The sequence below is a fragment of the Ricinus communis genome, chromosome 2 (genome assembly GCF_019578655.1).
Source record: "Ricinus communis isolate WT05 ecotype wild-type chromosome 2, ASM1957865v1, whole genome shotgun sequence".
Taxonomy (NCBI): Eukaryota; Viridiplantae; Streptophyta; class Magnoliopsida; order Malpighiales; family Euphorbiaceae; genus Ricinus; species Ricinus communis.
This window is the reverse complement of record NC_063257.1, coordinates 6042823-6064871: the sequence shown is the minus strand read 5'-3', so window position 1 is coordinate 6064871 and position 22049 is coordinate 6042823. Positions and strand designations below refer to the sequence as shown.

At 36.3% G+C, this 22049-nt stretch overlaps 4 protein-coding genes across 4 annotated transcripts; 2 read left to right on the top strand and 2 right to left on the bottom strand.

Moving 5' to 3' along the window:
• Positions 1 to 561: 561 nt before the first annotated feature.
• On the top strand, positions 562 to 3350 carry LOC8263048 (probable trehalose-phosphate phosphatase D). Its single transcript, XM_015715963.3, has 12 exons — positions 562 to 822; positions 956 to 1256; positions 1340 to 1480; positions 1574 to 1645; positions 1764 to 1856; positions 1951 to 2007; positions 2136 to 2237; positions 2366 to 2443; positions 2542 to 2611; positions 2711 to 2781; positions 2930 to 3022; positions 3111 to 3350. Exons 2-12 carry the CDS (start codon positions 993 to 995, stop codon positions 3177 to 3179), a joined length of 1110 nt encoding a protein of 369 aa, XP_015571449.1. The 5' UTR covers positions 562 to 822; positions 956 to 992; the 3' UTR covers positions 3180 to 3350.
• A 5468-nt stretch (positions 3351 to 8818) lies between these two features.
• LOC8263049 (NDR1/HIN1-like protein 13) lies at positions 8819 to 10469 on the bottom strand. Its single transcript, XM_002513852.3, has one exon. It carries the CDS (start codon positions 10441 to 10443, stop codon positions 9631 to 9633), a length of 813 nt encoding a protein of 270 aa, XP_002513898.2. The 5' UTR covers positions 10444 to 10469; the 3' UTR covers positions 8819 to 9630.
• A 1060-nt stretch (positions 10470 to 11529) lies between these two features.
• LOC125369182 (uncharacterized mitochondrial protein AtMg00810-like) lies at positions 11530 to 12387 on the bottom strand. The gene is made up of 2 exons (XM_048370921.1): positions 12288 to 12387; positions 11530 to 12104 (listed from the first exon to the last, which is right to left on the bottom strand). The coding sequence occupies exons 1-2, from the start codon at positions 12385 to 12387 to the stop codon at positions 11530 to 11532; spliced, it is 675 nt and encodes a 224-aa protein (XP_048226878.1).
• Positions 12388 to 18567: 6180 nt separating this feature from the next.
• LOC8263051 (F-box protein AUF1) lies at positions 18568 to 19742 on the top strand. Its single transcript, XM_002513854.4, has one exon. It carries the CDS (start codon positions 18682 to 18684, stop codon positions 19591 to 19593), a length of 912 nt encoding a protein of 303 aa, XP_002513900.1. The 5' UTR covers positions 18568 to 18681; the 3' UTR covers positions 19594 to 19742.
• Positions 19743 to 22049: the final 2307 nt, after the last annotated feature.

The window sequence follows — 22049 nt, the reverse complement described above, 5'->3', positions numbered from 1 at the left end:
TGTGATTTCTGTGCTTTTCGTACAATGATGTGATTACACTTTTTACAAATGACGAAAGTTCCTAAAAAAATTGCATTTTCTTGGAAAATAAACTTATCAAAATTACAATGTCCACTAATCAATTATACTTGTCCAAATACTAAAATCAATTATAGTCAATACTCAATTGCAATGGGACTTTTGACCTAGTAAAAAAATAATAATATTTTTGATGAACTTTTAATTGAATAAAATTGGCCATTTCACTCTAAGCCAAAAACCAAAATGCAAGGACCACAATGGAATTAATATAATTGCAACATTTTTATTTTTTAAAATTTAATATTTGGATTCAATTTAACATTGGCATTTCGTTTTCAAAGGAAGTAAGAAACAAGAAAAAGACATAAAATATTCTTTGAAGTGGGATCATATTATAATGGTCCTAGATATATGTATGAGACTGATTTTTTATTTTTTAAATAAGAATTTTGTGGCTTTAAAAATAGTATTTGGAGAAGGAAAAAGAAAAAGAAAAAGAAAGAAAAGAAGAAGAGGGGTGTAGCAGTATGATATTCATAAGTGTATAATAATAGAGTTGTTTAGTGAGTTAGTGGCCGTGAAAACTAAGTTTTTGGAAAATTGACTACACGGACCCTCTACTTGTGTGTAATGCGCGTGTGATTTTCACCTTTTTAGGCCTTTATTAACACCCATTTCTCTTCATTCTCTGTTGCATACCCTCTCTTCACATACTCCCAACACACATACCAATCCCCTCTCTCTCTCTCTCTCTGTTTTTCTACTCTGCTTTTCTCTCTGTTTCTTTTCCACTTCTTTCAGGTTTATATAAATTTATTTATTGCATACACATTCTTTTAATGTTCTTTCATGTGTTTTCTCGATTGGCCCTTTCTTTTTGTCTTGCTTTTCTTGAGGTTATTGTATTGATCGAGTGTGTTTCTTTTTGCCCCAGTCCAGTTCATTTAAAAGAAAAAGAAAGGAAGAAAGAAATGACAAACCAGAATGTGGTATCAACCGAAGCGAAATTGCGTATTGATATCAGGATCAGGGTGCTCTTGCCCAAATCTTTATTTTCACCGGCTGTTGTTCCGAAGCCATTGTTATTGCCTGCTCCTAAACTTGCAAACAAGATGGAAACACGAGTAACAGGAGTTAGAACTAGCACTTGGGTTGATTCTATGAGAGACTCCTCTCCTACCCGTGTCAAATCCACGGCTTCTTTATCTGAAATTGAAGAGAAAAGCTCATGGATTGTACGTCTTTAATCTTACACACAAATGATTCAGCTATGTTATTCTTATGTCTATGCATTAACATTCACTTGTAATGAAACCAGGTCAATCATCCTTCAGCATTAAGCGTGTTTGAGCAAATAGTGAATGCATCAAAAGGAAAGCAGATTGTGATGTTTCTTGATTACGATGGTACACTTTCACCCATTGTTGAAGACCCTGATCGAGCATTCATGACTAATGAAGTTAGATTCTACGCTTATACACGTACTTCTGATTTGCTTAAAGTTTTTGTCACTAATACTAACCATTTCTTCTTTTTCTTTGTATATAATTAGATGAGAGATGCAGTTAGAGATGTTGCAAGATATTTCCCTACAGCAATAGTCACTGGAAGGTGCAGGGACAAGGTGATTAAAGTTAACCCACTTTTTTTTTCCCTATTTGTATTAGTTATGATTTTTGAAGACCGTATTGGGTAACTAATGTTGTTTCTCCTTTCCATTTTTTTTATGTAAATCTTTGCAGGTCTACAGCTTTGTAAAATTGGCAGGGCTTTACTATGCTGGTAGCCATGGCATGGACATAAAGGGACCATCAAAAAGTCACAAATACAGAAAAGTTAGCACCACAGTACTTCTTTCTTGATTTATATACATTTTTTGTAACTTTCCATTTTAATCACTCATTATAAAATTTGGAATTTTTCTTTCAGGACCATCAATCTGTACTCTTTCAACCTGCTAGCAAATTTTTGCCTATGATTGATGAGGTTTGTTTTTCTTTTTTCTTTTTTTTCTTTTACCCTCTCGTCAATCGCCGAAGAAAAAGTAAAACATTAATAGAAAACTGCATGCATGAAAAAATATGTAAAACGTTTTTGCTATTCATGATTTTCAGGTGTACAAAGTTTTGATGGAGAAAACAAAATCCATCCCTGGAGCTAAAGTCGAAAACAACAAATTTTGTTTATCCGTACACTTCCGATGTGTTGAGGAACAGGTACCAAAACAAGAAAGCTTTCCTTTTCTTTTATTCTTTTAAAAAGTCCGCTAATAATTTTTGTCTTTGAATGTCTGCTTCGACCGCTAATGAGAGGGATCATTTTTTTTTTCTTTTCCTTTTGGCAGATGTGGGCTGCATTAGCAGAAGAAGTTAGATCAGTACTTAACGATTATCCAAAGCTTAGACTAACTCAAGGGAGGAAGGTCATTACTTTGACATCAATCAAACTAAGCAAAAATAATAAGAATAGTGTCTTCGATAATGTGCCTCACTAAAATTAACCTTACTTTGTTTCAAACAGGTTTTAGAGATCCGACCGACCATTAAATGGGACAAGGGCAAAGCTCTTGAATTCTTGTTAGAATCACTAGGTATAAGCAACTCGGTTATTTATTTATAAAGATTGACGGCACCTGTCAGCAATGTTGTACTAAAGATGATATTAATTTTGCTGACTGTTTCCTTTTCAGGGTATGCTAATTCCACTGATGTTTTACCTGTCTATATCGGTGATGACCGAAGCGATGAGGACGCATTCAAGGTATATCTGCAATTTCTCTTTTTATATTAATCAGACTCCAGCTGGAGTTCAAACCGCTTCGAACTATATATTATTCCTTTCAGTATCATGTGTGTGGTTTTTTTATTTTATTTCATGGACTAATTAACTTATGATGAATGATAAACAGGTTTTACGGAACAGGGGACAAGGGCTTGGGATACTGGTTTCTAAATTTCCAAAGGAAACAAATGCCTCTTATTCGTTGCAAGATCCAGCTGAGGTAAGTTCTTGAACCGTACAACAAGCAACTTTGTTATATTTGGGGGTGTTCTTGTAATATATATGTGTGTGTGTGTTTTCTTATGCAGGTTAAAGACTTCTTGCGGCGTTTGGTAGAGTGGAAGCAGAAGTCTTTGCGGGGACTTTGTTGGGAGTAAAAGTAATAAAAGAAGAAAAAAAAAACAAAAAAATTGATTTCCACCCTATAATAGTTATTATCGTTCAAGGGTGGATTAATCAAATTATGGAGCTTTTTTCTTTTTCTTGTTTAGACATTGTAAAGCTGAAACAAAAGAAATGGAATACAAGAATTCCATAATTTTGGATAATCACTTTCTCTCGACTTTTATGTTTATTGTTGGTATGATGAGATGTTTTATATTGCATATAACAAGAAATCTTTCTTTTTTTCCTTAAAAGAAAAAAGGAAAGAAATCCAGAGAAAGATAAAGCTTATAGTATTTTAAAATAATGCAAATTATATGATTTTCTATTATTCTTAGACAAGACAATATTGTACATCCAACATATAAAGCCAACGTTTAAAAAAGAAGGTACAATTTAAAGTAAATAATTAATGGTTTCTCGTATTGCATGTACGATCTTCCAATTCCAAACAAGGAATTATCTTTTCTTTTCTTCTTGTTCTATTTCCTGCAAGAAACAATCAAAACCGAAGGAATATGGCGAATCGGCCATTGCTAGAAAACATATAAAGGTTGTCATGATTTTGATGATTACTGGACTTTCACCTTATATAACTTTAACTGCAAGTATAGTTACAAGTAAATGTACAGTTTAAGGTTGGTTTGTAATAAAAATTTCAGTAGAGTGTTAGTAATTCAATGTGGACATATGCTTAAGTGCCACTTTAGAGGAGCTCCTCTCGCATTGAGCAATCGAAGAACTAAAACTGCATAGGCCAAGGACTCGCTCAGGTGATGGTTATTAACTGAGTAGTGCAGTTCTCGAGACTTAATATATATAAGAAACGCAATACTTGCTAAGGTGGTGTTAAAATCTAAAAGTTAATTTTATGTCACATGATGTCACTCGGCGCATGGCATGCTTCCTCGTTCTCTGTTGTTATTTAGGAGTAGTTATTACCAGTACATATATATATTTTTTGGGCATTCCCTCGTGTGGGTGTATAAGGTGTCTCGTCTACTAGCCTCCTTCCTTCTTCCTTTTGTGGATAAATATGAAAAGAGCTGAACAGTTAACCATGTTTGTCTTTGAGATCTGTGGTCTGATATTTAGTCTTTTTCAAATCCTTTGACACCAAGAAATATGCAAATGGAATTGTGGGCAGTCAAATATATAAAGATGTGGAATTCTTGAACTTAGTGTCTGAAGTCTTAACACACCAGCATGCAGTACACACTGTTAAAAACTCATCAATAATGGAGAAAGCATCTTCGTGCAACAGTTGTAAAGATACCAATATGAGTCAGAGCTCAGTCTCTTATTGGGATATTATTAAAAATATAAGAATTCTTGTAGTTGTTTATATCATTACTATTGAAACTAAGATTGTTATATAACATGTGTCATGTTTTTGATGTGTCTAGTTTTATTATTATCATTATTATTATTATTATTGTATGTATGTATGTATCGGGTGTAGAAAACGAGGAACCCTAGGAAATCGATGACCAATAACAACTATTCCTTTTATGTGTATAATATATATGCAAGTTGAGGATCACACTCTTACTCTTCTTCTTCTTCTTCTTTTTTTGTTTTTTTTTTTTTGACTGAAGACTCTTCTCTCTCTCTCTCTCAACTTAAATACACATGCTACTTAGCTACACTTGTTACTGAAATCATTATGCTCTTATCTTTTTTCTATGTTTAGTAACTATATGCATCAATTAGTGTATTGTACTTTGTCCAATTATCAAATCTAAAAACTGAAAGTCTATATTGCAATTTTTGGCAAGCTTTGCATCGTGCATATAGCCAAAGCAAATTAATTGTACAATCTTTCGCTCACTATATTTATAAATTATAATGACAAGCACATCACTTGTTTACTTCATATATATGGACTAGGGCAGCTAGGATGTAAAATGAAGGCTGTACAAGTTATTATATATGTATTATTAAGAACAAATTTTAGATGGGGCACCTATTTGGAAATTAACTCAGAGAAAGTTTTGTAGCTTGTTCGAATTCATGCCTATTTGCTTGAATTTTCATTTTCGAGTATTCCTTTTGATTCATCAATCCATTATCGAATTTGCAAATTGACATCCAACTAAAACAGAACTGGCCATTCTCATAATCATCTACCAATTATTGAATAGAAAATTAATAGTTCAAGATAGATTGGTTAAGATATACATGTCGATAATCATGTCTTTTAGCTTAACTTAATATGAGGAACGGATGCAACAAACTTGGATACATATGATAAATGTCTTATCCGATTACAACTATACATATGTTTGATGTGGTTATTTCAAGGTCAAAATTCTATCTCCAAAGTGATCATATCTGCTAATTAATCCTGTCCTCTTATTATAATGTGCCCATCCGCAAAGGATTGAAATAATATCTGTATTACTGGAGGACAAAAACATGTACTTAATAAAGCTTAAAAGAAAGCAAGAAAGAGTTGGCATCCACACAGGGTACAAGAAACATGAATATATAACACATATCTCTTAAATCTTGTAGATCTTTAAGATAGCCAAAAGCAAAAGAAAATTTCTATTTTAATTATTATGTTGTATTTTTTTAATCCATGCTGAATGGGTGATGTGTGCGATCTTAGTAATTAGTTTAACCCTTTAAAAATAAAGGAAAAATAGACAAGGAAGTGTGGAAAGTTTTAACACATAGAAATGGAGGAGTGGAAATAAGCCAAATGATCACAAATAGAAATATAGACCTAATTAAACCATTGGGCACTAGGATTTGAGAGAGCCCACCTTAGTAGATCAAAGGAATCTCAATGTGGTTTTTTAATGGATCAAATTTATAGTTTAATTGTTATTTTCAAGGATTAGGTGGTGAAAGGGAAACCCACTAATTGAGTGAAGGGGGGCATCCATGGTTGAAGAGGAGTTGGAATCCACTTAAAGTGCTTGATTTGAAGAGGACATAAATTTTTATACGGGGACATCCAACATGCTTCCAAAAAATTTTTTTTTTCTATAAAAGAATTAAATTTAGAAAGAAAAGAAAAAAGAAGAAAAGGCTCCCCACTAGATTCAACCCATCATTGGTGCCCTAAACTCAAATAAACTATGTTATTAGAAGCTCCAATTATTGGTGGAGAAGGCCACTTCCTTGAAACAACCAACAAACAAACTTCACTCACTTACCTTTAACAGATTTTACTCAGATTATTCATGACTTAATTATGTTCGCCTTAAAATTTTCTTTAAAGAAAAAAGAAACCCTATTAGATCTCTTTTAAACGATCTATTGATCCTGCTCCCAACAAACCATGTATGCATATATAATTAGTAAAGCAACTATGATTCTTAAGCATTATAATGCCTTTACATTCCAAAAAGTTACACCCTAAACACATGATGCACAACCATTAAACACGCTACTTTCATTATTATATATAACAATACTATTAACATAAACTTTATGTACTTAAATATACAAAAGTATAGAAATATTCTGGTTAAGTATATATGTATATATTTGCTTTTGTTTGATGGTCCTATATACAATACATCTGTCTATCTTTTTCGCCATGGAGATTCTAAATACCTGATCTTGATTTAGAGACGTGTCATTATAGGACTATTGGTCCCCGCTTAGAGGGTCGAGCAACAGCTTAAGTGCAATTCTTTCTGCTTTTCTTGTAAGAATAATGAAAAATTTCTGCATGTACGGTAACTTGTCTTTGCTTGGTATAGGGTGAGAGTAACATTGTATAATTATAATTTCTTCTGGCATGTGACCCATTTGATCTTGAAATAGGGAACAAATTAATGTTGTGTTTGTATATTAGGGTTGCTTCTTGATTCCTACTCTTTATTATTGGTGCAAAAGATCCTCTCTCCTCTGCCAAAAAATAAAAAATGAAAAGAAGAAAGTATACAGCATATGACAAATGGTTAGCCAGCTAACTCTGAACTTAACAACCACACATTGAGTAGCAATGTGAAAGACGGCAGCAGCAGGGTTAACATACATGTAGAGAATGCGTACCATATTTGGGTTCATTATGAATGTTGATCAGTCATTTCACAAAAAGTCCAATACAATATGTTTTTTTAGTAGAGTTCCAATTATATAAGAAAATAAATATTATGGGTTGGCATTAGACTTAGGTTTTGAACTTAAATTATTGGGAAAGGGTGGCTGTATTTCAAAGATTATAATTAGGCCCAAGTAATCTTTTTCTTTTTTTCTTTTCTGGCGACGGAGCTAATCATAATCAATTTTGCTACATTTTGTTCCTCTACAGAGCTTAAAATTTGTAACCATGATACTTTATATATATATATATATATATATATATATATTATATTATATCATATATTTATTTTTTGATTTGATTATTTCAATATATATCAAAAAATCTGATTACTTTCCCTTCAATAAATTATATATTTCAACTTTTATTAAAGTAATTCAGAGAACCGACAATATGATAAAATACATATATTTCCGTTGCACTCTCAAAATTACTCGTGGTAGATTTTAGTTTAATTAATTTACAAATTGATATTAAAAGTTATTTATTACTTGAATGCAATAAAATACAAAAAACAGTTTATGATCTCAATATTTCTTTTAGTTTTACTCTCTTAGCAAATTTTGATATATGTCGTACATAATACCATTATTTTATAATGTGGCTCTTACATGATAAAATAAAAGTTGTATCATATAAATTAAATTTGTCCTATCTCAATAAAAAAAAAAATGTGTGACATTGGTAAAGTTGATAATATTTTAACAATATAGTTAATTTTATTAAAGGAATAAACAGCATATATTGATTTAATAACAAAAATCACACGTACTTAACTTGAAATTGAAGGAAGAAACTAAAATAAAATCACGACCAAGCAGATTTTAGATAACATTGTTTTTGGGTCTTATTCAGATTCACCTGAAAATGTATCTGAGCTTTCAACTGCGCGTTGTGGTGTTTGTTATACCAGACATTACATGTCGTTTGATGTAACATAAAGAGGCATACATATGAAGTTTTCTTCTTTCTTTTCTTTTCTTTTATTTTATTTTATTTTTTTTTTAAGTTTTGGGTACACTAAGCTAATACCTAACAAAAACGACTAGAAAATCTGCTAGAAGCTTGTAAAATTTTATTTTATTAGCACCAATTCTAACCTATGATTCGAGAGAGCATTTCCTTCACGAACAATGTCTAGTTAATACTGCATTCTTAATTATTCAACAAGTGTCCTATATCATCAACCAGGTTTTGATGAGCAATTTCTTATTAGACTCCATCATAACTCCAGGGACTTCTTAACAATCAGCTTCCAGCATATATTGCTTAGTTGTTACTAAACTTTTGAATCTTAATATCCATTGATACTAATATTGTAAACTTTTTTTTTCTTTTTGATGCTAATACTTTTATTTCTGCTGTAATTTTTATTTATTTATTTTGCTGATGTGATTATGATAAATATAATATTTTTAATTAATTCGCTATATAAGTAATCCTATAGTATTAATAATTTATCAAACTAAGCACATAAAGCCCGCTTCAAATATAGTTTTAAAAAATATAAATACAGGACTCACATATTAGTTTCAAAATAAAAAAACTAAAGTATTAGTACCAATTGAATATTAAATCCAAAAGTTTGATATTGATTCCATACTATAATCACATATGCCAAATATCATCCACAATTCATGATAACTTCCTTACTTCCGAAGAGCTAACCAAATGAAATATTTAAAAGTTTCAGAAATTTGAAGTCTCCATATCTATTTCCAATATGATTCATATGGAAGACAAATGGAAATAAAATTGTCAACAAATTCATCTGAATCAGACTAGCCGTCTCTCTGTCCAGAAAATGCGGTCTGAATCGCTCATAAGAGTATCACCGAAGAAAAGAAAGATGATGGCTACCCTCTTCACTCCGAGAACCAAGCACCAGCAGTAAGAGTCCGGTGGTTTATCTAAAGGATGGAGAAGAGATTTGTGAAGGGCACATGAATTGCACATGATATGAAATATATGGTTGTATCACCAACCAACATTGTTAAATTCAAGCCCGGATTTATGTTGGCGTAGCCGATTCATCATTTTTTGGTTAAAGGAATGAGAGTGGAAGCAATTAAGATTAGAGAACGAAAGAAGTCTGGTTTGTAAAAAATGGGACACTAGTTAACTCATAAAAATAAAATCCTACAAGCACCTGGATCAGAAAATAAGGGCCAGCTGAATAAGAAAATCGCAGCATAAATTGTACAAGAAGATTATAATTCTAGGACTCCAGATTCTGACTAGCAAATATCGCTTGTTCCAGTTTCCTCACATCATCATCATCAGAAAAATAATAACGGAAATCAATCCACCTAGCTAGCTGGCTGATAGAAATGTATTACTTGCTAAAAGATTTAATTCTCTTGCTTGTTTGCATATATATGCTAGCGATTGGTTTGACATTGCTGAGAAAGTATTCTCGTTCCTTTTGCCAAAGTATCTACCATAAACTCACATTTAACAACAATTTTTACTTCCCCAGATATGAAGCTACTCGTCTTCATTTTCGCCGGAATGCCAATCTTTAGAGAGAATGAGACATGCATTTTTGGTTTTGCACCCTTAATGCTTTGCCCTTTAAGTACTATACCAATGTAGGTTGAATTCTTGTTGTCCTGATGAAAGGTTGGAAACTTTCCTGCTGCCATTTTTTGATCCTTATACAAAAGTGAAGCAACCCCACCTTGCATATACAAAATGTCTGATTTGTCATTGGGGTTTCTCACTTTTAACGTAATGTCATAATCGGGATAATGATGAGATGTGTTATTCTTGACAATAAAACGTTGAACTCTAAATTCAGGATTCTTGGACTTAAAGAAAGCAAAAGAAAGGCCTATGCCAAGGGCGATGGCGATAACAGCAGTGGCTACAATTAAAAAACAACAGCAGAAAAAGGAACAGTAACGCGTTCGTTTCTTTTGCTGAGGATTACGGTGGCGTTCAACAATTAAGGCATTTTCTGGCGGAGGAACACGATAGATTTGATCTTTAGGGACTTGAACAACGTATGTGCCAGACTCAAAAATGGGTGGAGATTGAGAAATAACAGGGTCATGAAGGATAAGGGTAGGTTGTGGTGGTGGTGGCGGCGGTGATGTAGCCCGCTCCGCCATGGAACAATGGGGAGCGGTGAAAAGAAGAGGAAGAAGGAGAAGGAGAGAAATTGAAGGATCGCGTGTAAGTGGAAGTGGCATGTGTGAATGGAAGGTAGAGAGAGTCTGAGTTTGATTGGTCAATTTTAATTTGTTTTGATTTGATTTCAGAGGGACCATAAGTTAACTATTATTAGAGATTGTTTTACTGGGTCAATATTTTAATAGAAAGGGAAGCATAATAATGAATGGAACATAAATGCTTGATAATTAATTTGGAAGTAAAATACCAAAATTAAGGTGTAGTTTTTAAACATGGTTCTAATATTATATATGATCACAGCTCATTAAAGGAAAACTAGTAACATAATTTATGTGATTACTTGCAGTGAATGGCTTGAGCTAAGGCCGAAATTGCCCACAACACAATGCATATCCATTGGCCCATATCCAATGTGTTATTGTAAAAAATTGTGTTTATATTATGATCTTTGATGAATATTTACTCAAATGTGAATTCTGAGATTATTGAGTACAAGAATGTTCTGTTATATACAAGTATGTTTGCAACGGTCCTATTGCTCCTTGTTGTTGTTTGTTGCACTCCAACGTTTAAATCTAGCTTAGGGATAGGTTGAAGCAGCCTTTTTCCCTTTAGGGGAGAGGTGTTGCTCCCTTTCCCTAATAGGCCTGTGATGATCTAGAGTTCGAGGCCATATCCAACGATCAAAGACTGTTTGGTCCTTCTTCGCGATCTTTGACCGCTTGAACATTGTTGCTGCCTGGTTTTGGTGCTTCTTCAACAGATATTGAGACTTCTTCAACACTCCCCCTCAAGGTGGGTTCGAATAAGTTGATAGAACCCATCTTGCTGAGAAGCCTTCGATGACTTGCTTTGTCTAGGGCTTTGGTGAAGATATCTGCCAGTTGTTCATGGCTTCGGATGAACGGAGTTGTGATTTCTCCTGATTGGACTTTCTCTCTTATGAAGTGACAATCAATTTCAATATGTTTAGTCCTTTCATGAAAGACTGGGTTCGATGCGATGTGTTTGGCTGCTTGGTTATCACAGTACATCTCCATCGGGCCTTTATGCTCTACTCCCATATCAACCAGAACTTGCTTTATCCATATGAGTTCACTAGCTGTCGATGCCATGGCACGATACTCGGCTTGACCTTTGGACCTTCATTCTTGATTGTTTTTGCTCTTCCATGTCACTAGGTTTCCTCCTACAAATGTGCAGAATCCTGAAGTCGATTTTCTGTCACAACTACCTGCCCAATCTGCATCAGAGAAACCAGTAATAGTGATAGCATTATTATTATTTCTCATCCAGATACCATGTCCTGGAGTACCTTTGAGGTATCTTAGGATCCTATCAACTGCATCTAAATGAGGAGTACGTGGAGCATGCATAAACTGGCTAATCATACTCACAGCATAACTAATGTCAGGTCTGGTGACGGTTAAGTAAATCAATTTCCCCACCAGGCGCTGGTAATGACCTATGTTATCTAGAGGGTCACCATCCTCTAAGTTAAGTCTAGTCTTGGTCTCCATAGGGGTATCTATAGGCTTAGCTCCTATTTTCCCTGTTTCATTTAAAAGATCTAGAACATACTTTCTCTGAGACAGAAATAGACCTTTATGAGATTTTGCCATTTCTATTCCGAGAAAGTAGGTTAATTGACCAAGATCCTTAATGTCAAATTCCCTTTTTAATTTTTGCTTTACTTTCTCAATTTCCTCATTATTGTTCCCTGTTACAATAATGTCATCTACATAAATCAAGATAATGATCGTGTATGTGAGAGTGTGTTTAACGAACATGGATGAATCAGAGGTACATTTGCTGAAATTAATTTTTAATAGAAAATGACTTAGCTTGGCATACCATGCTCTAGGGGATTGTTTCAACCCGTAGATTGCCTTTTGTAACTTACATACCAGGGAGGAGTCAGAGGCAAAATTATGACCTGGAGGTAGAGATATGTACACCTCTTCTTCCAAATGATCCTTGCGAAATGCGTTCTTAACGTCCATCCGAAATAATCCCCAACCCGAGTTAGTAGCAATGGGATAGTAAAATACTGAGCAGTGCTCATTTTTGCCTCACCGGAGCAAAGGTTTCCTGGTAATCCACACCATAGGTCTGAGTGAAGCCTTTCGCTACTAGCCTAGCTTTATACCTCTCAATTGAACCATCATGCTTGTATTTGATTTTATACACCCATTTACAGCCCACCTGTTTTTTGTTTGGTGGTAGGGGGACAAGCTTCCAAGTTTCATTTTTCTCCAAGGCCTGGAGTTCTTCTTTCATGGCTTTACACCAATTAGGGTCGGTGTTAGCCTCATAGAAAGAACTTGGCTCAGTGTGAGAAGAAAGAGCGTTGAGATATGTCTTATAAGATTTCGAGACTGAATTATAATTAATAAAGCGATGGATAGGATACAATACCGAGTCGGACACATAGTCCCTTAGTTTAACGGAAGGTCTAGATGGTCGAGATGATCTCCATAGTAATTGCTTCTTCTACTTGTGATTCATTTTCTCCCACAGGCGGTTATGGCGGGGGAGCAGACGCCTGGCGTCCACATCGGGCCGAGGGAGAGAGATCCGATCTGTCAAGTAAGAAAGAGTTATCGGAAATAAGGGGATGGGGGACGTAGTAGTGGAGAAGTAGGCTGTACTTTCATCGAAAGACACATCTCTAGAAATATAGGACTTGTGTGTGGAGGGGTCATAACACTTGTACCCCTTTTTTCCAGATGAGTACCCTAGGAAAACAGTTTTAACGGAACTGGAGTCAAGTTTATGGGATCGTCTAATATGAACAAAAGTAATGCAACCAAAAACTCGAAGGTGGCCCAAATCTATTTTTCGACCCTTAAGGATTTCCAAAGGACTGTGGTTTTTAAGAGTGGGAGTAGGTAATCTGTTAATAAGGTAGACAGCGGTGAGGAGGGCATCAGACCAAAAAATATGAGGAACATTGTGTTGAAAAAGAAGTGATCTAGTGACTTCAAGAAGATGGCGGTTTTTTCGTTCAGAAACGCCATTCTGTTCAGGAGTATAAATACAGGTGGTTTGGTGTAAAATGCCTTGTGCAGAGAAGAAGTCAGAAAAGTTTTTATTAATATATTCAATGCCATTATCGGATCGAAAAATTTTAATTTTGGCATCATATTGAGTTTGAACGAAATGAAAGAAATTCTGAAAACAGGAAAAAAACTTCATTTTTTCCTTTTAGTAAGTATACCCAAGTGAGACGGGAGAAATCATCAATAAAGGTGACAAAATAACGAAAATGGTTGTAAGAAGTACAGGGGGCAGGTCCCCAAACATCAGAATAAATTAAATCAAACATTTTTATGGAAGTAGTGGAGGACACAGGAAACGGTAACCTGGTATGTTTAGAAAATTTGCAAATATCACAACAAACAGAATTTAAATGACAAGAAAAAAGTTTGTTTAGGATGTGATCGGAGGGGTGCCCAAGTCGCCGATGCATCAACATCCCTTTATTGACCGAACTTGTTGACGCAAGACAACGGGTAGTGGAGTCTCTAAGGTAGTAAAGGCCATTTTTAAAATATCCCTCACCAATCATCTTCCCGGTGATGCGATCCTGAAACAGTACTGAAGTTGGTGAGAAAATAGCATTACAATTTAAATGACTAGTAATTTTGCCAACAGATAATAAGTTTGATTGAAAATTAGGTAAAAATAATATATCATGAATATTTTGGCGGAAGATGGTGGAGGTGCCACAGCCAGAGATTTTGGCTTGGGCACCATTTGCGGTGGTCACATGTTGAGATTCAAGGGGAACAAAATTGTGTAGTTTGGTTGCGTCCCATGTCATATGGTCGGTAGCACCTGAATCAATAATCCAATCTTTAGAGTGAAACAAATTAGAATAATTTTGAGAGTTAAACCGAACTGACCCATGAGGGCTATTTGATTTACAAGAGATTGGAGCCGAGAAATGAGCTCGGGAAAGATGCAAATTTTCCTGCATGGGCGGGTCGGAGGCTGCAAACCGGGTTGGATCTGGTGGGCCTTTCCGGGGGCCGGATTCTTGGTGGGCGATTTCGGGCCTGGTCGGACAAGGTTACTGGGCTCGGGTTTGGGCCGCCCGGGCCGGGAGGAGTTGGCCCGGGCTGTTGGTGGGCTCGGATCGACTTGTCGGACCCGACCCGAAATAACCCGACCCATTTAGGGGGCATATGTTGCCCATGTTGCCCACTTCTCCTTTAGGTTTTCTTTCTTCTTCTTCCCTTACGCAGCCTCCAAACCGCCTCCTTCTCCTTCTCCTCCGCCGCCTTGCGCGTCCCCTTCTCCCTTCACCCCGACCATGGAGAGGCCGAATGAGGGTGAAGGTGCCGATCTGTCGTGGGTGTGCCTCGCCGCAGCGGTCGCACTGCCGACGACGCAGCGCCCTTCGCGCAACCCGTGGAGGTTGATATGGCGTGAGAAAAACGCTCGGTTTTCTGGGTTGGAGGGGCTGGAGGCGTTCATCGTGCTTCGTCGAGTCTCTTCCTGTTGGAAGATGGGTATGACGGCATCAATCTTCGGGAGGGAGTTGGACAACAAGATTTGCGAGCGCAGAGCTTCATAACGCTGAGTCCAGGCCCCGGTGGTATAAACTAAATCTTGTTCGACTCTCTTTCTGATCTCCTCTGGATCTGTGGTGGGTGGGAGGTAGTTTTGCAACTCCTCCCACCTGGTTAAGACTTCTGTAGCGTAGTTTGTGCTTGATTTTGTCCCCTGTTTGATTTGAGAGAGCTCCTGCTTCAAATTAAAAATATGAGCAAAATTTTGCTCGTGTCCGTATAAGCCTTTCATTTTCCTCCAAATTTCTTGTGAGGATTCGAGCAATATGCATAGTCGTGAGATCTGTGGTTCCATTGTATTTGTGAGGAGGGACATGACCATGTGGTCGGTTGTCTGCCATTCCTCAATCTCTTCTGTTTCTTCTTTAGTTGGTTGTGCTTGGTTGATAGGAGTTGGTCTCCTTTTAATTCCTGTGATGAATCCCAACTTTTTCCTGCCGCTCAAACTGATGTATACTGATCTAGACCACTCAAAGTAGTTCTGGTTGCCTTTGAGTACAATGTTTGTTAGTTTTGAAACATCATTGTGAGACATTTTGAGTTTCTGTGGTTGGGGTAGATGATGAGAGGTTAAACCTGCTCTGATACCATGTAAAAAATTGTGTTTATATTATGATCTTTGATGAATATTTACTCAAATGTGAATTCTGAGATTATTGAGTACAAGAATGTTCTGTTATATACAAGTATGTTTGCAACGGTCCTATTGCTCCTTGTTGTTGTTTGTTGCACTCCAACGTTTAAATCTAGCTTAGGGATAGGTTGAAGCAGCCTTTTTCCCTTTAGGGGAGAGGTGTTGCTCCCTTTCCCTAATAGGCCTGTGATGATCTAGAGTTCTGAGGCCATATCCAACAGTCAAAGACTGTTGGTCCTTACTGCCAGTCTTTGACTGTTGAACATTGTTGCTGCCTGGTTTTGGTGCTTCTTCAACAGATATTAAGACTTCTTCAACAGTTATCCAAGACCCTAAAATTCAACTTTCTGCTTGTTTGGAGCTTGGAAATTTTGAACTTTAAGGCATCAAAACATAAATCCCAATTCCATATAGGCAACGTTTATTTTGTAAAATGCTCTCAACGCATGCCTTATTTGACTGTCCATTTTCGGTGTCAGTTTAGGAGGAGAGCGGTACATCTCTGTCATTTACTCGATCTGTGAATGCCCTTATTATTTCTTTACATTCTAAACTGTCCAAGGATGAATTAGAGAAGCTCTTGCATTGCTCGCCAGTCTCTTTAGGATGAACTCAATGGTGCAGGGTTTATTCTTGAAACTGTCGAAATTTATTTATACGAGTTTCATGGGTCTAATAGTGCTGAGCAAAGTGGGATCTTATGGCATTTAAGCCTCCCGTGGATTTGAACAAGTTAAATGTTGACGCTAGCTACAATCAAGAAAGTGGAATTACTCGAGATGCTAACGGTAGCAGTGTGGTGGCAGCTGCTCATGCTTCATACAGGAGCTCATCTCTCTTTCTGAATGAACTCTATGCTATTCGTGATGAACTTATTTTGGCAAGGGATTCTGATGTGCCTGGTTTGTTGTTGGAGTGTGACAACATAGAAGCTATTGAACTACTGCTCATCTAAAGTACCAGTCATTCCGACTTTTCATGATGTCCTACTTAATTCTGTATATCCATTTTTTACCATATATCAGCACAGCATTTTATTTTATATTTGAATTGGTCGATTAATTTAATATCATCTGCAACACCCGACGCTGACTCAATAATTAAAGGCAGACAAATCTTGTCCAAGTTACCCAAAAATCTACTCCTAAATATAAGTAGTAGTAATTCATTTATATTGGTACAAACATATTAAATTTATAATTACAGTGGGTTAATTAAATTTCTATGTCCGAAAATGAAACTTCAAAACTTGGGATTTTTCGCTTTTTTGCTATGGAAATTAATGGGATTGATTTTGATGGTACTACGAGAAATGTTAATTCGGTAACTCATGCTCTAATTAAATTCGGATTTTATGTTGACGGTAATTGGAGAAAATATAAGTTATAGCTTCACGACTTTATTGTTTTTGAATTGATATAAATTTTTTAATTTTGAAGCATGCTAATTGAATTTTACCTTATTTTGATTGCAATCTTTTTTCTAAAACCTTTATTGCATTAGTTTTTTTTTTTTTTTTTGCAAAATTCTTTTTAATGAGGCAATTTTGAGATAAAGATTTGTGTTTTTTTCTTAATGAAGCCCGTATTTTCCCTTATAAAAAAAGAAAAGAAAATGTTTACTTTGAAAATATTATTTATTAATTATAAATGACCTTATATCAATCTATAGATAACTTTATGATCAAGTTGACGTTTAGCTTATAATTGAACGAAGCCAAATAACGAAGGCGATGTCACAATCCAAAATAAGACAGTCCAGTGTATTGCCATATAATAATATATTAGACATTCCTTTAATATAATATTCATCACATGTGACTTATGCATTTGACCATATCTATTTTATAATTCGTTGGTTGTTTCATTAATTAATTAACCTCAATTATATATATATAAATTAGTAGAAATATAACAGGAGATCTTTGATTTCTAGAGACTCAACCCTAAATCCTTCACTTGATCATAAGATTGAAAAAAGATACATCTCTGTAGCATATTAGAAATCCAGAATTATGCAAAAAGGGAAGTAATAAGAAAACAAAATAAATCGAAGAAATGCATCAGTTTCCATCCTTTTTACTTGTTTGGTCACTTTTATTCATTTGAATAATGTATTTGGTTAGTTTACTTCAGAACAACCGAATTATAGCTTGTATGCCCAAATTATTTTCTTTTATTTGTAATCCCCAAGGAAATTAAAAATGAAAACAACCATAAAAACTATTGGCAGGGAAGATCACATGCAGAATCATCCATGTAGAATATTGATTTATATATATATATATATATGAAGCAGTGCACCCACCTTCTTTAAACAATTTCAATGGATAATTTTAATAATTAAATCTTAGTTTTGAATAAAAACTATATGCCACTAGAAAAACAAACGCTATAATACGATTTATTGACCAATATGTATTTTTTCTTATTATAATCATATATCCAAAATTATAAAATAAAAATTATTATATTTATAATTTTCAAGTATTTCGATGAATAATATATATAAAAGGATTATTCTAAATTAAATATTTGCTATTTATTTTAATTTTAATTTAATTGATTTAGTCTTTTACTTTCAGTTTATTTAGCTTATATCAAATCTGGTAAGGTGATGGCCGAATAATTAGTTCAAATTTGAAATTCTCAATTTAACTTCAATTGCATTGTAATACTACATGTTTAGCATTTTTTATTTTCAAATTCCATAGCATCATAAAGGCTACGTTGAGGATTATTTTAAACTTAATTTGAATAAACAAAAGTTAGCATAAAAAATATGGAGAAAAGGTTCTACAGTCATATTAGTGTACGCATTTTCCGGTGTTTAAATGGTCTCCGTAGAAGTTTAGGGGTCAATTAGCACATTGTGCCAAGTTTAAGGGAGATGGATGGATATATTAAGCCTTAAACTTAATCAACTCTAACGTCCAATCAAAATGCTGAAAAGCCCCCTTGTAGGTCCCACTATTACTGAGGTCAACGGTCAATAGCTCTGCTATTTCTGGATGCCCTATATCTCTCTCTTTTGAAAAATATCTGAAGTCCCAATTCATTTCCACAAAACAAAAACGCTAAAGAATAATGGACGGCTTTGATCGGCTACCGGATTCTCTAATCGTCCTGATCTTCAATTCTGTCTCCCATATTAAAACCCTAATACGATGTCGTTCCGTCTCGAAACGCTTCAATTCCCTTGTGCCTCAAACAGAATCTCTCCTTCTCACCGTCGACCGCGTTATATCGACGGAATCCGACACCGAAATTCTCCTCCTCGCCTTCCTGAAATCTCTCCTCAAATCCATCCACGACCTCTTCAAGCCTGACGAGGAAAAGCCGATACAAAATGTAAACCTAACACAAAACACTCCGGCTCAAATCTTATCCCGGTTCGAGCGGATCCGTGACCTGGAAATCGAGTTACCAGCCGGAGACCTGAAATTAGAGAAAGGCGTAGTGATAAAATGGAGAGCAGAGTACGGCAAAACTTTAAAGAGTTGCGTGATTATGGGATTCCGCACGAGAAATTCGGACGATTTTGATCTAAAAGCGAGAGTAGTGTGGACAATAAGTGCATTAATCGCGGCATCAGCGAGGCATTATTTATTAAAAGATGTAGTGAGAGAGCACGAGGAGATGGAGAGATTGGTGTTGAAGGATAAAGATGAGGAAGGGACGGTGGTGATGGAGAAAGATGATTTGAGAGAGTGTAGAATTGACATGGCGGCACGTGGTAAGGACGAGTGGGAGTGGCAGGCCAGGAGGACGGTGGTGCCTAGCGTCAGGATGAGGGTGAGGCATGAGACTAGGGTGAGGTTGAGTGATGGGACTTGGCTGGAGGGCGCCACGCTGGTCGTCGTTAGACCTTGTGTGGCTGATGCCGACGTGGAGGACGCTGAGTTGGCAATGGATGCCTTTGGTGGTGAGGTTTATGGAGAGGCTGTCAAGTTACTCCTGAAGACTAAGAGTTACGTTCTGGAAATGAACTCGTTTTGATCGAGCTTGTAACTCTCTGCATATGCTCTTCTCCCTTCTCGTAAATAGTGTTCTATTTTCTTTGTATTTAAGAAAGAAAGAAAGTAGTGATTAGCAATCCACTTTTGATTATCGAACTGTTTATTTAATGTGTTAATACTTGGGGAATACAGTCTGTCTACAAGTTTCTTCTGCATGGAAATGGAACAAAATCATATTTAAAATTCTTACAAGCAAAAGAAGAATAGGATAGTTGCTATATTTGTTTGATTCTTGGCATGAATATATTGAAAAACGAAGAAAGGCAGAAACACAGGAGGTCTCAGAGGCTGCACAAGCTAGGTTGCTTGTGCATACCTGTCATCACAGACCTCAAGATAAAAAGGAGCAACCTTTCCTGCTTTGCAGGAAAGGTCACTTCAATCCATACCTATAACAGAAAGAACTGTTAGGCAACCGTTAGAATAATTTTCTCAATATAACAAATCATGTATATATATCAAATAGCTTCCTGTAAAGAATTCAGAATTTTTCAGATATACAAACTACACGACATTCTTCATTGTTCTATTTTTCATATGGTATCAGAGCAGGTTTAACCTGTGCTCATCACTTACCTAAACATCCCTTCTCAGTCAGCCATGTCTCAAAATGACAGGTTAACCAACATCATACTCAAGGGAAACTCAAATTATTTCGAATGGTAAAAAACAGTATTTATTGCCCTCAGTGGCAGAAAAAAACTGGGGTATATCACAGGGACAAAGCAAAGGTCGAAGCCTCAAAGATCAGAAGCACCAACAGAAGAAGAGATCGAAAAATTAGAGGAGTGGCAGACAACAGACCATTTGGTCATGTCAATGCTCACAAACACTATGGAGCCTCAAATTTCTCGTCTCTGCATCTTAATGGAATCATCAAAAATAATTTGGGAAAATGCAGAGCCTTTATGGTCATCAATACAATTTTGCTCACATATTCAGATTAAAACAAGAGTTATCCCGAATCAATCAAGGGACAAAAAGCTCAACTCAATACGCAACAGAGATACTTACAAGGTGGGAAGAGTTGCAGAATTATCTTCCGCCTTCAAACGACCCATATGAAATACAAAAAAGATCAGAACAAGATCTTGTGTACACTCACCTTGGAGGTCTGGACTCAAGCTATGAAAGCTTGAGATCACAGATCCTCCTTGCAACTGACCTTCCGAAGATCGATGAGGTAATTGCTAGTGTCCAACGTGAAGAAACACAGAGAAATACCATGAACCCTCCTCCGAATCTCAGTGACAACCACACCTATGCCTCCCGAAGAAACATGTCCCGACAGCAAGGAGGACCTGGCATCATCGTCCGGTGTGACCACTGCCAAAGGTAGGGTCACTTCCGCGATGGATGCTGGTTTCTCTACCCGCACATGAGACCATCTCGAAGGGGAGGAGAAGGCGTCGGCGTTGGCAACTTAAGGCGAGGGGGAAGAGAAGAAAACAGAGGAACCCGAAGCCTTCATGCTGAGAGTGAGGGTTTAGGGAGCCGAAAATCCCATATAGCAAATGAGGGGCTAGGGTTAAGAAAAGAAGAAATTTATACTGGGTCCGAATGGCTCTCCACCCGACCCGACATCCAACCTGAACTGTTGACCCGGCGGTATGATGACCCGACCCAGATGGAGACCGGCCCGACTGGCTTCCAAGCCCACTCCACTAGGTCCGGTCCATCTCAACCTCAGCCCACTCAGTTGGGACAACAAATGGGCCAACAGGCTCATCCAACGAGCCCTGCAGCCCACAAAGCCACCCAACGTGCCAGCAGTCTGCAGTTCAACCAGGCCCACCTAACAAAAATTCTAGCCCAGCTTCAGGCCTTGGTTCAGCAACCCTATGGGTTTGGGTCCTCCCAGCCTGATGGGACAAATTCGGTTCAAACCATGTTAAATTCAGTTCAAAAAAATATTAATTCTTGTCATCAAGCCTGGATTATTAACTCTGGAGCAACAGATCATATGACTTGGGATCCCACAAAATTACACAAAACTAATTCTCTAAGGAATCCCCAGCATGTGACAGTTGCCAATGGAAATAAAGTCAAAATCCACGGATATGGCACCACAAATTTATTTCAATCCAATATTCATGATATTTTATTTTTGCCTGATTTTAAATCTAATATCTTATCTGTTGGCAAAATCACTCGTGACTTAAACTGTAATGTTATTTTCTCACCATCTTTGGTCATTTTTCAGGATCGAATCTCCGGGAAGACAATTGGTGAAGGTCAATTAGCCAATGGTCTTTATTATCTGCATAACCCCCTAAGGCCTATTTTGTGTTCGCTAATTCTTCCCAAGCTATGTTAATGCACCAAAGATTTGGACATCCTTCTGACATTGTTTTAAATAAATTACTTTGTTCAAATTTAAATTCTAGCAATTGCATTTCAAAACACACGCGACTACCTTTTTCCTTGTCATCGAGT